This window comes from Opisthorchis viverrini (genome assembly GCF_000715545.1).
Source record: "Opisthorchis viverrini unplaced genomic scaffold opera_v5_100, whole genome shotgun sequence".
Taxonomy (NCBI): domain Eukaryota; kingdom Metazoa; phylum Platyhelminthes; class Trematoda; order Opisthorchiida; family Opisthorchiidae; genus Opisthorchis; species Opisthorchis viverrini.
Window position 1 is genome coordinate 719,331 of NW_008751756.1, and position 13,987 is coordinate 733,317.

A 13,987-nucleotide genomic window follows, 5' to 3' on the forward strand; every position below is an offset into this window, starting at 1 on the left:
TCCCATTCAACTGGAGTGACTCAAGTTTCCTGCAGTGTGATCCGTGATGATGATGGTGACAGATTCTGGTCTGGAAGAAAATCGTTCAGCTGTAGCACCCTTTCGGTGTCTAGCTGCCATGCCACGCGAAGGAGGCACCAGGGCTGGGATACTGCCAGGTTGCCCAAGCCTAGACAGAGGAAGTCGATAGGCAGAGGTCGGGTTCGAAACACGAACCTTCCGGTCAGTAAATTCGCGCTCTAACCACCTGATCCATCTCGTCCCCTTCATATCATACATTCCATGTGTAAACACCAAGTAGGCTCCTCGATACCAGCCATTCATTCGAGTAAAGTATGTATTCCGAAAAGCGTGTTATCTCGGAGCTGAAATATCGATCAAATGCGGTCTTGGAACAGAGCAAGGGCGGAGGAACAGAAAGCAAGGATACATCGGGGTTTTGATCACAAAGCTGTCAGAAGAAACCTTGCTGAAAAAGAGAAACAAGTAACCGAAATCAATGGGAAAAAAGCAAAGCCACACAATCCACAAACCACAGAAGGTGCATATGAAACTAGGCGAGAAATACGGACAGGATTCACAGAGAGAATCAATCTGCACAACACTAAGCGTTCCAAAAGGTTGAAGGACAGCAACCGTAAAGTCACACCCTTAACGAGTTTCGCGTTAGAGCTCAGATGACAGGGAGATCCACTTTACCAGACTCCAGCACAGCTTCATTGTCCAGCATGAAGGATACCTGAAACTTCATCACGATTGTGGGCTGAAACAGATCAGGTGAGAAAATGAGTAAAATATTGGCAGTAGACCTAAGATGGTTCGAAAATACTGGGAAGTAGGCATGTGAACAGCGTATGGCAATTACTTTCTAGACATAATACATTACTCATGCGGTTAGGATTGAAAACTACTCGACAGCTCACGACCGGTTTCGTCCTTCTTGGGGCTCATCAAGGAGGCGCATTACCAGAGATGCCGTCAAACCTCATGGTCTACATGAACCCAAATTGAATGGAACGCGTCTACTACTTTCATTTACACATTAACTTGGTTTGCTGGGTAGTGTGTGACGTCTGGACAGTGTACTACGATATTTAGAATACCGTACCAACCGAGACATGAGGCGAGCTTGTACAGAATATTCAGCTAGAAAAGACCATCATGAATGAGCTAATCAGCCGGACTCAGTTTGGCATTGAGTTAAAACCAAATTAGTGTGCACACGACAGCATATCTGTAACGGAATATCACTACTGGGAAAAACTAAAGCTGTGTTTTACTCCGAGTTTCTGTTTATATGGAGGTTCGGGTTTAAACAAAACACGACTTGAAAGCATCAAACTTCGTATCGGTATTGGTGATAGACGGTTCCGTCCACTACATGTATGTATAATCGCCATTTAGGTAAACCTTTTTACCAAACTTAACACTATCTAACCCGTTCATGAGTGAAAGCCCGTTACTCGGTCAAGTGCAGTCGGGAATCTGTCCTCAATTGAAAGCGTCGGTTATATTCCATTCAGTTCTACGCATCCAAACCGATCGTCCTAAATCCCATTGCGTTTTGCATTTTCCAGATCTTCAACATAATCTGCAACGTCCTCAGTAGTGTGAAAGCCCACTTTAACCACAGCACAAATCAGTTTCGGAAAACATATTTCGGCATATACCCTCAACCCCCCTCAAGGATACTTTTGAATGTCTTAGGGGTTCGTCTCTAAAATTCATACAGAAATTAGAGACACCCTGCTCAACTACGCACTCCCACGAACTAGGAAAACCCTTCTCAGAGGGACGGTGCACTGTTGGGTCACAGATTCTTTTTAGTTAATATTATTATTATTATCATTATTAATTCTGGCTTGTAACCAAATGTGCGCAGGTTGTTGACCCATTGTTTGAACAACAAATCCTAATGACGGACTACAATATTGAACATAGCCACGACGAAAGGAGATATACATTACCTCTGGCAGGTGTCGTCGAGAAGCTACATCAACGTACTGGTCCTCATTCATTTTGCAGGTATATTTATAAGCCATTAGGAACCTAAACTCCGAAGTCATTCATATGCGCCGACCACAACCAAACAGAGTAATTTTATCACACGCTCAATGGTATTCACATTTAAAATTCACAGAAGTCGAAAAGGACGACAGAACAGATTTTCTTGATGTGCTTCTGACTAAAAAACACAATGAGCTGCTTGCTCACGAAGCCTTCAGGAAACACACCTGAAAAGGGCACTTGTTGTATGAATCGAACATGAACGATTGTGGTGAAGTGCCCTCTCGATAGGCTTTACTCACGACAGTGCAGATGGGGCAAAAGTGCTCAAAAACACCATGAGTGAAAAAGATTATCCAGTGAGATTCACAGAGACACTGCACTGACCATGTCACCTTGATTGGTGATGAAACGTTTGCAATACAACTGCCAAGCTCGGCGAACAGACCAACAGCCACACACTGTAGCCCTCAACCTAACTGCCGCACAACTTTAACTATTCCTGGGTGGGGATAGGGTAGTGACAGAAAGTGACTATTTAGAAAGAAGGAAAACATGCTGGGTGGTTTTTCATCAGTCTCGGCGAACCCCGTAAAGCAGCCACCTAGCCTGACAAAGCTTCTACATCAAAAGCAAAATATTGTCAAACAATGGATCTAACGTGTTTTCCAAACTTTTCATAAGCTGTGAATTTTCGATCGAGACACAAAATTTATAGGTTCTGGCTTGACAAACTTACAACACTTGCCCTTCGTTGTGATGCCACAGGAAAATACTTGCACTAACGTGGTGATTCTGATAGTACTCATTCAGTTATTTCTGATCGTCTGTCGCACAGTTTGGATTCGTGCAGCAGTGATTTGTATTCCAGTGAGGAGACTAACTATTGTTAAACTACAGCCTTCATTGAAAAGGTCATTTACTGGGCTGGGTATCACATAGTGTCCGTGACGTGAAACTGAAGATTTGGCTGACACAACAACTATGGTATGAATGTGGACACAGAATTGAATTGGACCAGCTGGCGCCAACCACCGTTCGACGAGTGACTTAGCCTGAGAATTAATTCAGATAGGAAAGACAGACCTCTTGTAACAGCTGAACACCAGCAAGATTCGACAGATGGGGCATGACTTCTGTTGAGCCCTAGTTTATGCCTACGATGAAGGATTATTGGGGCCCAAAACCATAAAAAACATAACTTGGTTGTTGAACGGTACCCTAATAATAACAGGTGACACATTGAGACGAGCACCAAACGGCTACAAAACGCATGAAAATAAATTTGGACCGCAAGAGTGATATGGCAATGCACTGGGTTTGCGTAGATCACGAAACGCCAGCTGTCGTTGAAGGAATCACGTGACTTTGCGTAATCCAGAATGATGCTGTGTAGATTTTCTGTTTTACATCCCCAGTTTATTTGGCTTGTTGCGTAGTTGATCATGTTGGCATCACACTTGTTTGGCTCTGATACCTCACATTATTCAGAGCGAGATGCATCATTCACGTGCCATGTCATCCAATTCCCAAATATTCGTTTGTTTTATCAAACACGGTTGAAAGATAGCATGAAGCTTCTGATTGGGCAAACGCACTAAAACAGCTGATTAAGCTACGGGTAAAATTGTGTGTAACCAAAGGCTGGTCGCGTGAAGAAAACGGCAAGTATATAGAGATATATCTGAGCAAAATATTCAGCACATACTGCCCGGGTTGGATCATAAACAAGGACCACTTGATTGATTGCACCGGCTGGGAGGAATGGAGAGTAGGCAGCCAAACTGTGTCCTGACGCTGTGAGCTGCCGAAGAGACATGGGCTGTGTGGCAAATTTGAAAATCACAAACTTTGGTTAAAGTAAGTTAAGCAAAGTAGCAAACCATAACAGTATCTATAGACATGTTTTACATGTAAAGGCTACTGTGAAAATGTACGGAGTAAGGGCCCTACATAGCAGCGGATAGATAAGCGACAACAGAATTTTCCTACTTCGTGGTCGTTGAACCGGTGGATCTCAAGACGACATGAGCTTGGATCAGAAATTTCACGATGAAGCAAAGGGCCCTAGTACTAGCATACCAGAACCTCGCTGCTGGAGATTCTATTTCCACGCTACCAGATAAGCACAACCGGTAGAAAAATTCCGGAAACTAGATCCACGTGCATCCAACCTGGTCATCAGAGTATATCCCAGTTACAGAACTACTAATCCTCCCATCTCTTGTTCCGATAACTTGCGAGCCATCTTCGTTTTACGTTGTTTGAGACCCCAACACGACGAGTAGTCTCCCCCCTGAAAAGCGAACCGTTTTTTTCAAACAAAGAGATTTTAATAAAAGTGGCATCCAGTTTTCGATGGGACACGCGTTAAAATGCTACTGACTCCCATTCAAGAATGCCAGTTTTATACACCTAACAGTATCTTTACAACTTGACGCGCTAGCAATTGACCATTGGAAGTAGTATCTACGTCGATTATGGAATCACTGGATATTGTTGTCCGAGAGTTTTCGAACCGTAAGGATTTTCGCTGGGAGGTTAAACTGATTGACCGAGGTCACGAATGTAGGACAATAGCGGAGCTTCAAAGTCAGAATTAACAACCGACTGTCGCATCAAGCCATTTTACTGTTATCACATGCTGTGGGTAGTGTAGGTTCTATTAGATAGCGATGGGACCTGAACAGATACATGACATTGCCGTCGAGGAGCAAATCCACCTTCATACCGGACGATTTCTCGTAAATCGTGTGCAATAGCTTCAATTTGGCGTTCTGTTGTTACCTAACTGCGAAGAAGACAGGCGCAAAACGTCACCTCAATGTACTCAATGGTCGACCAGTGTATGATCCTCAGATAGTGACTGTATTCATTGAAGTTAATGACAGTTATTCCAGCAGGAATACACCGTTCAATGTGTTAAAGCGATGGGGAACTGAGATCTTTGTGCTTTAGTTAACAGTTACAGGGATTTGTCTTCGTAGTTAACCAGGTTGATAGAATAACGTTAGGATATTGACGGGAAAACTCAACGTCTGAAGATGGAAAGAACGCGGACCAACCTTATTGACCCCGAAACGGATATGAAGGTCGGTTACAGACAGTGGACTTCGACTGGTCACGGTGGCCACAAACACTCGAACATTCGGGGCAGGTTCATTGCTCGTGTAGTGCAAAGCCAACTGAACATCAGACCCGTCATTGGACTCGGATGGGTAAATCACGCGCGGTTTCGTAATCGAAGGGTGTGGCTGGATAGATGATAGAGGTACATCAAGCGCACTCCATACTGCTGGGTCAATAGTGGAATCAGTGGATGGTACTGATAAGGGGACAGGGGTAGGTGCGGTCGATGTGTCCGTCTGGCAAGGAATAAGGCTGAAAGCAGAACAGGTGGAAACGGCTGAGTGTTACGCACCACTCAAAAAAAAACATACACACATAAAACTGCACATCAATTAGTGGCTGTTAGGGAAGTCTCTGTATGATCAGAAAACACCATTGGTCTAACTATGGGGACAGTCATGAGTGGCTCTAATAAATATGAACCCACAGTGCTGATCAGTAGTGATATCTGGTTCTGGGTAGAAAGCAGCCAAAATGGGATCAGGCAGGGATGGCTACGAATCGGAAAACATCCGTGACGTTAACCGATACATGTAGCCTAACAATCTGTGGCAGGATTGTAGTGCTGTTCTTTCACGTGGGGACATCGCGTATTTCGATCCGCTTATCTTACACAACCTCCTAAATGTTATTTAGTGGTAAAACAAATAAACCTATTCCATATAGATCTTTCCAGAAACTCTCGATGTATAAGTTTCGTACATCTGAAGGATCGGAAACAGAAAAATTGCAGGGCTGCATCAAGATCACTAGTGGTGTCACCTCATACCATTTGTTCAAGAGTAAAGAACTCTGGAGATTTAATTGAAACGCAAAGACCGTTTCAGTAGTTTGTACAAGGCAAAAACCTACACGAAGTGTGTGAAGAGTGAGAGACCTCCGTAGAGGGTAAAACAACCCGAGCAGCGGTAGCCGTCTAAGAGCAGTTTTGATTGAAACAACTACTGAAAGGGAGAAGTCCTTCGCTTCGGAGGTGTATATTAGAAAATACCAACTGAACAGTTACAGACTATTGGACAGGAAAGCAAAACTCTCATTTGCACCTTGTTTTCAAAAACTGAATATCCGTCTTCTTCCTGAACGCGTTTTCTTGAGCATTCCTGGATATCCATTGACTACCATGCAACTGTAAACGAATGCTACAAACCAATTCCACAAATTCAGTAGTAAATCCCACATTTCATCAGATCAACGCGGAATTACGAGAAACCACATACTACTCGCATGCCTCATCAGTAGTATCCGCCGTACACTACTACTACCACTATCTTACTGCGTTCGCAACAGTACGTTCATCTTGACTGAGCTCCCAGCTCGTGAACATTCGAGCTGGATGAGCGGTGTTGTGCGTCATGTTGGTGCTGGTGGGATGGATGAATAAGGCTGAAATGGCTGCCGTCTGTCTCACGGTATTAGTTTCGCAAAAGTTATGGATCAGGAGAAACCCAATTAGGAGAAATAAACCCAACCGCATAGGTTTCAATCAGCTATATTCTCGGCACGAGCTTGGTTTCAAACGACACGTTAAATTGAGCTCTCAAGTATTACGCAGTCACATAGGGCATGATAACGGGCGATGCGTCGAAGCTAAGCAAGAGAATAGGTGGATAACAAAACGTACGTGGGTAGACCGAGCATCTGACGTCCCAACGCATCCAGATCATCAAACATTTGGGTTTTTGGAGAGTCGCTCTGCGTGGAATGTGGCCTGGATGAGGACGAACTTGTCGGATGTCGGGCACTGATGGATGGGGATTTCGGACCGAGGAAGGGATTTACCGCCACGACATTTGATGTTGAAGATAGGGTGGGTGGTGAAGCTGAAAACAAGAACCCCACATAAGTAACGAATCGGAACTGGACAAACAAATGAAGAAATGAGATAAACACGAAAAGGAAAGATATGCACCGCTTTGATACCGAGCTGCGATATTCAGGATGATGTGTTCAGATACTACCTACCGTTCAGCTGTAGCACCCTTTCGGTGCCTAGCTACCATGCCACGCGAAAGAAGCACGAGAGCTGGGATACTGCCAGGTTGCCCAAGCCTAGAAAGGCGAAGTCGAGAGGCAGAGGTCGGATTCGAACCACGGACCTTCCGGTCAGTAAATTCGCGCTCTAACCACTTAAGCCATCTCGCCCCGTGTGTTCAGATACACGTTCAGTTATTCAAATCCTCGGGCAGAACGGAGTGAAATCAAGCACAGTACGTCGTCGTAGAAAAAAAAACAAAATTGATGTTGGCGAAATGTTATTCGTTATTAAATTTCAGAATTTCAATGTATGCAGACTTGATGAAGAGAAACGGTGTCTTACACGACTAACTAACCAAGGCTAGCAAGTCCGACACGCCGAAATAGGACAACATAAAACCTGATTTGTCCAGTAAAAAATGTGAGTTCGGTCAAAGATTATGTCCTGGAACCTATAACCGGCAAAACAGGGGTGAGGACCATCTTCAATAAACCATACTGCTCTTTTGGAGAGACGCTCAATACTCTGGCTCAAGTGATGCGCTTAAAAAACAAAACAAAACAACAACACATACTTGGGCCGGTGGAAGTGATACTGGCGAAAATATCTTCCAGTTCGTCGTACTTGGAAGTGGAAGTTTTCTTGGGGGTGTCGGAAAACGTGAGAAGTTCGGGCCCATTTTTGCTGGGGACATTTGAAGACGAAGACTCTTCACCGTCCAGGCCCAAAACCATCAGATCATGGGACAGGAGATCTCCCGAAGGCTGTGCGATTCGGTCATCCTTTAATGGTTCATCTAGCAACGCCGTTGATCCGGCGCATGGCACATGGTTCTTCACCCGTAGTTCATATAGATCCAGGGCACTACTGGCGTGATCACAAATTCGAGCGATTTCGGCTAAAGCAAAGCGGAATAAAAGAAGGTTTATTACACATTCGGTTGGGTCTATTGAGGAATATACACTCCGTGGTTCAAAGGAATCAGTTTGCCAGGCTCCCTGACGAATAAGGTGTTATTGCGTACCCACGCCGTTTAACTCCTACTGGGACCCTTACGATATACATGTAGAACCCAAATGTTTATATTTTTAATTACTGTTAATTACGTGACGTAATTATTTGTTTCCCTATTCCTCAGACTAGTTCATCACCCTTCCGTGACTGCTTAAGTTTCAAGACTGAACCGTTCTATTTTATACAAAGCCGACTCTACCACAACCATTTCTATAGACGATTTGTTTACATTTATCCATGGACTTGTTGAAATTTTGTTCCACTTTGAACTGAACAATTTTCCCGCTTAATTTGTCCGATAGCACGCTGCCCTTCGTGTGCCATCCTGTGTTGCTAACTGCCCAAGGTTCAATCTAGCCGTAAGCCTTTCTTTAACTCTCCTCATGATTTACTGTTAAGTTCCTGCATAACCACGGTCTACCTATCTGTACTGTCTGCCCAAGTCCAATTCAATATATTGTTCACTGCCCAATTGCGACTACTGAACAAACGCAGGTGAAGTTCTTAGAATTCGGTTTCGCCGCAATTACTACTGACCGTCCGTTGGTGAATTAGACTACACGTTACTTGTCAGATAGGACACCTAGATCGTGCGTTTAGGCTAAGTAACCTATTCCTTGCTTTGAGATCACGGCCTTAGCACAGGATCGTACAATTACGGAGTAACGTAATACCGTTCCCTTGGAGGATGATTGGTTCAAATCACTTTACCGGGGTCACCTCATTCAATAATCCCCGAAAGTAAGCATTCACTCGTTTGGTTGTGTGGATACCTCTGGTAAGACCATCACTCGGTATCCAACAAGGACTACTTTAAGCCTCACCGATATCAAATACTCTTCTCTCAGCAATCAGAATAATGAACTGCTCTTACATAATTCAGTACTCAGCAGATATAAGAATAGCGATACTGCAGATAAATTCGGTTCGGATGTGATGGCAGATTGCAAAACAGTTTGTCTTTCTCAAAATTATGAAAACAGCGGCCGGAATCGAAATCGGCGGGACCACTGAAGGTATGCCACAAATGGCATGCGTCGAGCCGAATGTAATGCCATGTGCAAGGTGCTGAAATCGACGTATATCCGAGGGCGGACATTCAGAAGCGCGTTGCGAGCCAGTGAGTTGTGCGTAAAGAGCCAGAATCGAAATTTTGTACAACCTTATGCAAAGGTTGGTGAACAATCAGGTTATCAGGAAGGTCAGCTTCCTGAAAGCAACCACTGAATGCCCGGAATCTACTGCGACTCTCAGCTGCGCTACATGTTGACCAGACAGACAACGCCCCCGCAATATGCAGCACGTCACAGCCTCGTACCAAAGCCAGACCGTGTGCGTCAGCACTGGACTAAGTTCAGTGTCCTTCCAATGAATAGCCTGAGACCTACTTTTCGCACTCGCACGCACTCACGCTTCCGCACTCGATTGTTCGGAATATGGCTGTTGTGTTCCCTTCTGTCTTTTTTCTCCGGCACTAGGCACTGCAGCGGGCTAGTAGCAGATACCACAGGTCGGCGAATTCAGCAGATATAACACAAGTCTTAAGCGTAATTGAAAACCGGTGTACCCGGATAAGTAGAACTGGATTGAAGCGATGAGGAAAGCAAGAGTAGGTTGATGAGAAGAACTCAGCAACATTCATCTTGACACTCATTACAGCAATCCAAGGACAACAGCTAGAAAGCGACGTGAAAGCGCAAGAATCAATCAAGCTTTGCAAAAACCCTGGTCACCGCATGGTCACACATGCAACCACCGGAACTACTATCTCTGTCTCCCTACCCAAAGACTAAACGGATCGTCCAGCCTAAGGTTTAACATTTTCCTGTTGCAGTGTTAACCCTGTGCATCGATTCCTCTCCTCATGTATTCCAAGTGCCCCATTTCCGCCTGAAACTCTAATTTCTCCTGAGTCCGACAGTCAGCACCTCCAAATCCAGTCCGACTACATCTTTAAGTTCCGTTTCGAAGTCCGCTTCTGTGCTTACGCCCATTCTTTTCAAACGATGGGTGAGCTGTGTTCCTTCGATCATTGTGACCCTAGTTAACAAACCTGCTTCTTTGTTCCCCAATGGATTCGATCATACTAGCATTTGTGATTCAACTGCTGAGTCAACCGAATTCCGGCTCTAGATAACTCGGTGCTTAGGACGAGATCTTATTGACCCAACTCCGGTATCTCGATTGCTCCTATCTAAGCTTGGGTGACCTGGAAATATCTCAGCTCTTGTGCTTCGTTCGGGTGACGCGGCAGCTAGGCGCGGAGAGGGTGTTACAGCTTAAGAATTACATGGTTATACTTACTCAATCTATTTAATTTTGAGTTTTAATTCGAGCAATTCTAGGTTCGCAAAAAAAGCTGCCTTCATTGTTCAGTAGGTTTCAACGTGCTGAGTATGCAGTAGAAGTTTTCCCTTCCTAACCGATCTGTCATAAATTATCCACTGCTCAACCTGTATCACTGACAGAGACCTCAAGAGTGTACATACCCTTAAGCTCATTCTCAGTTTGATTCCCTCTCAGTGTAATTTTTCTCCAACTGCTTCCCTTGATTCTACCGATCATTGTGTCCAATTGTGATCCTACTCTATCGTTTCTCATTTGTCGCTATACCCTTCACGAAGGATAGTAAGCAAATTCTCCTCGGCGAGCGGGGACAACATCGTTGCCTAAATGTGTAATGTTGGAATCTCGAAACATGTATCTTCATTTTCTGACAACCTGAAGATCTCACAAATGCCACGTCGCTTTCCAGACCTCACTAGTTTGTGGTTCGATAGCGTAATTCCTCTGTTTCCTTGGTGCGAGAATCGCCTGCAAAACTTAGGTGCAAAAGCCAAATCACACCTTGCAAAGCGATAGGCTAAAGAATCAGGTTCCATTCAATCAGATAAGCGATTATCTGGAGATCTCACCAAAGTCTTCGCTTCCTCTTACCTCATCTGACACTGCACAAGTCAGACACCTTCGTAGGAGGGTACTTGTCATGTCTTCATAGTTGTTTTCAACAAACTCTTCGGTTCGTTATTCCACCTCAGCCCCACTCCAATCCGAACGTTTACTTCACTATTTTACCTACCCGAATACATCGTATGAAAAGCCCAACAAGTTCTAGAAGCTCCTAGTACCTGCATGCTACCACATCCGCACGGCATCTTTCTTCCAAAAATTACACCTGTTGTCACCAAACCGTTAGATTATTCCCTTGCTGTTTCTGCATTAGGATCTGGTTAGGTTAATCCCTGCGTTCTCGCAATTGCCACTCGATCTCAATCTGAAATTAACGCTTAAAGGGCTCAAAAAGCGACTAATATGGCTACCTACGGTCAAAATACGGATCCCGATGCCTGTTACATGTAGTTATATTACTTAACCAAGTTGGACGTTCTATCCTTTATTCACTGTATCCTCGGAACAAGTAATCCTTCGATGTAAAAAGAGTTCCTATTGTGTAGCTGTTGGCACGGAGTTTGTAAGTGAAAACCTCAAAATATGGCGTCGTATACAAACTCAAATCAGGTCTCAGCAACCGAAAGTTTAGTAACTGGTTCTTCAGTCAAATCAATTATTACAGATCGTTCAACTGACAACAGCCTCAACGTCACCCAACCGAAGAAAAATAAAGGATGCTTGCACACAACCAAGGATCTGTTCAACTGAGCCGATCAGTTTTTTGTTCAAAAACACCCAGGAGGACCACTTACTCAGAGTATCTATATCATTTTCATCGTGCGTGAGGGAAAAGGTGTACAACACGGGACGCGCTGTGCGGATATTCTGAGCAAGTTCCTGAAATGTAAAAACAGATTGATGCTTCAGCTTGCTGACCGTTCAACCAAGCATTTGGTACACCGAACTAAATACTGAGGCTATGAGCTGTACTCCAATCTAATGAGGTAGTTAGCAGCAACACAGCAATTTGTTAGAGGCATGGCAGATCTCTAACACCCTAACAGAACTGTCGTCGCGCTATTCAGGCTGTTGAAAAAAGGGATACGGGAGTTCAAAAGGCCTAATAGCTAACGAGAAACGCCGAAGAATGACTGTCATATAAATGCTACGAACTCCACAGTTAATTTGTAACCCCTTAGTTAAGACAAAGTAAAAAACGGGCCGAGAAAATGGAAATAAACAAAGTGAAAACTGATGACGGCTAAACAGATGACGAAATTCACATGTGTAAGTGAATGTTCTCACAAGATAAACACTAATCTTCCGTATAGTAAACATTGCAGCGCCTAATCGAGGAATTTCACCCCAAGAGGTCGGCTGTGGTAATTCAAACTCAATTCGTGAATTGAGGTAGTATTTACTTTTAACAGATGTGGGGATAAATTCAATACACGAGAAGGTGGGAACCCATTCTACGGCTTTAACATGGATTTGACGGAATCGGTCGGCCAACGTGGATAGATGGTCGCTGTAGAGAGCCGTTACTGCATAACCAAGACGTCTTAATCTTGGAGGTGACAGACACAAGGAACATCCGCTTAGGCCCCAAATTAATCCACCTGTTTCACAGTATTTTCATTGGCTTACCCAATACAGCTGACCCAGTTTCGATCATTCACAGGGGAGAAGCACGGTTAAGGGACGAATTCATGTCAACTTACATTCATCAAGTCATGTTCAGCTTCCGAAGCACCACCCTTCTCAAAATTTGAGATCATCTCTTGAAGCAAAAGTGTGTTGTTTTTCAGAGTTTCCATTTCTGTTGACCGTTTTATGACCTTTTCAGTTCGAACTTGGTCCTTGGAAAGGAGAACAAGAGCACACATTATGAGTTCAGAGTACATGAGTCACAGAGTCCAACACAACGAACAGCTACTAAAGTGAATGCCACTCAAAACTGCACATGAAAACTACAAAGAAAGTTGCATCAAGTGGGTTGCCCAGGTGTGGTTGTCAAAAGATTCGGCGGGGGGAGCCTCGCACCAGGTGGCAGTTTACCTACTTCTGAATTTCACTGTAAACATAAATGATAATCATGATCACACAGGCTGAAAAGAGTGAAAAAAAAGTTTGATTCCATCTTTGCGTGAGAGATTCGGTGATAACTGGCTTTTCTCAAAGGCACAACATTAATTACGAGGCGCGTTCCTAGAGCTAAATGTAAAGTATCCCTGACAAATCAAACCTCTTTGGATTTACGAATTCATCATTCCAATGGTTCTGTTGAGCTCGGTACAGCAGTGTGCCATGAATACCTGCAATTCTGTTGGAAAAGCCCAAAATCTGGCAACTTGGGAAAGAACGCTAAGTATGCCAGCAGGCAAACGGGTTTTCAGGAATGAATGGGGACCGACTGAACGGAGAAGCAAAGGCAAATCAAGTCACATTCAATCTAACAGTGGCAAGGAAAATAGGCTAGGGCACACAAAGATGGATGTCTCACCTCTTCAACTATTTTCTTGATAAGTCGATTGGCCTCCGCCACATCGGCAGGATTTCGACTACGAAGCAATTTGGCTAGTTTCTGTAAATCCAGAAGGAAAAACAAATTTACTCATTCACGAGAATGTCGGATGTGCGGAACTGTGACAGGATTGCACGGGATTAACTGGGGTATGTAAAATGGCCTGGAGGAAACCAACTCGCAATATGATAGGTGGTTATAACAGGGAGGTCAAAGGGTTGAGCATTTGGATCAGAACTCATGAATTACGTGTTGCTATGTGACTCAAGCCCAGTGCGCACAATGACAATCAGCTTGCCACCGGCAAAGCAGTCGGTAGTTGACTGCTTCGCAGACTACGTCCGTGAAAAAAAACTGCAAACCAATCACAAAGAGAATATCACGGGCCCAAAACCAAAAAAACAAGCAACACACGGGGGGGGGGGAGATGGCTCGGGGTTACAGCA

The 13,987-nt window shown here is 44.2% G+C and overlaps 2 protein-coding genes across 2 annotated transcripts in view; one reads left to right on the plus strand and one right to left on the minus strand.

Moving 5' to 3' along the window:
• Window positions 1-354: 354 nt before the first annotated feature.
• T265_05355 (hypothetical protein) overlaps window positions 355-13,987 on the minus strand; it is a gene marked incomplete at both ends in the record, with an annotated part of 41,401 nt that continues 27,768 nt past the window's right edge. The window contains 9 exons of the mRNA XM_009170346.1: window positions 355-594; window positions 695-763; window positions 3,716-3,829; window positions 5,073-5,388; window positions 6,758-6,956; window positions 7,686-8,009; window positions 11,830-11,914; window positions 12,739-12,876; window positions 13,521-13,601. Coding sequence (XP_009168610.1) covers window positions 355-594; window positions 695-763; window positions 3,716-3,829; window positions 5,073-5,388; window positions 6,758-6,956; window positions 7,686-8,009; window positions 11,830-11,914; window positions 12,739-12,876; window positions 13,521-13,601 — 1,566 coding nt within the window. The remainder of the gene's footprint in view (window positions 595-694; window positions 764-3,715; window positions 3,830-5,072; window positions 5,389-6,757; window positions 6,957-7,685; window positions 8,010-11,829; window positions 11,915-12,738; window positions 12,877-13,520; window positions 13,602-13,987) is intronic.
• On the plus strand, window positions 1,012-7,475 carry T265_05354 (hypothetical protein; the record flags this gene model as incomplete). The annotated part of the gene is made up of 3 exons (XM_009170345.1): window positions 1,012-1,050; window positions 7,074-7,238; window positions 7,269-7,475. 3 exons carry the CDS (start codon window positions 1,012-1,014, stop codon window positions 7,473-7,475), a joined length of 411 nt encoding a protein of 136 aa, XP_009168609.1.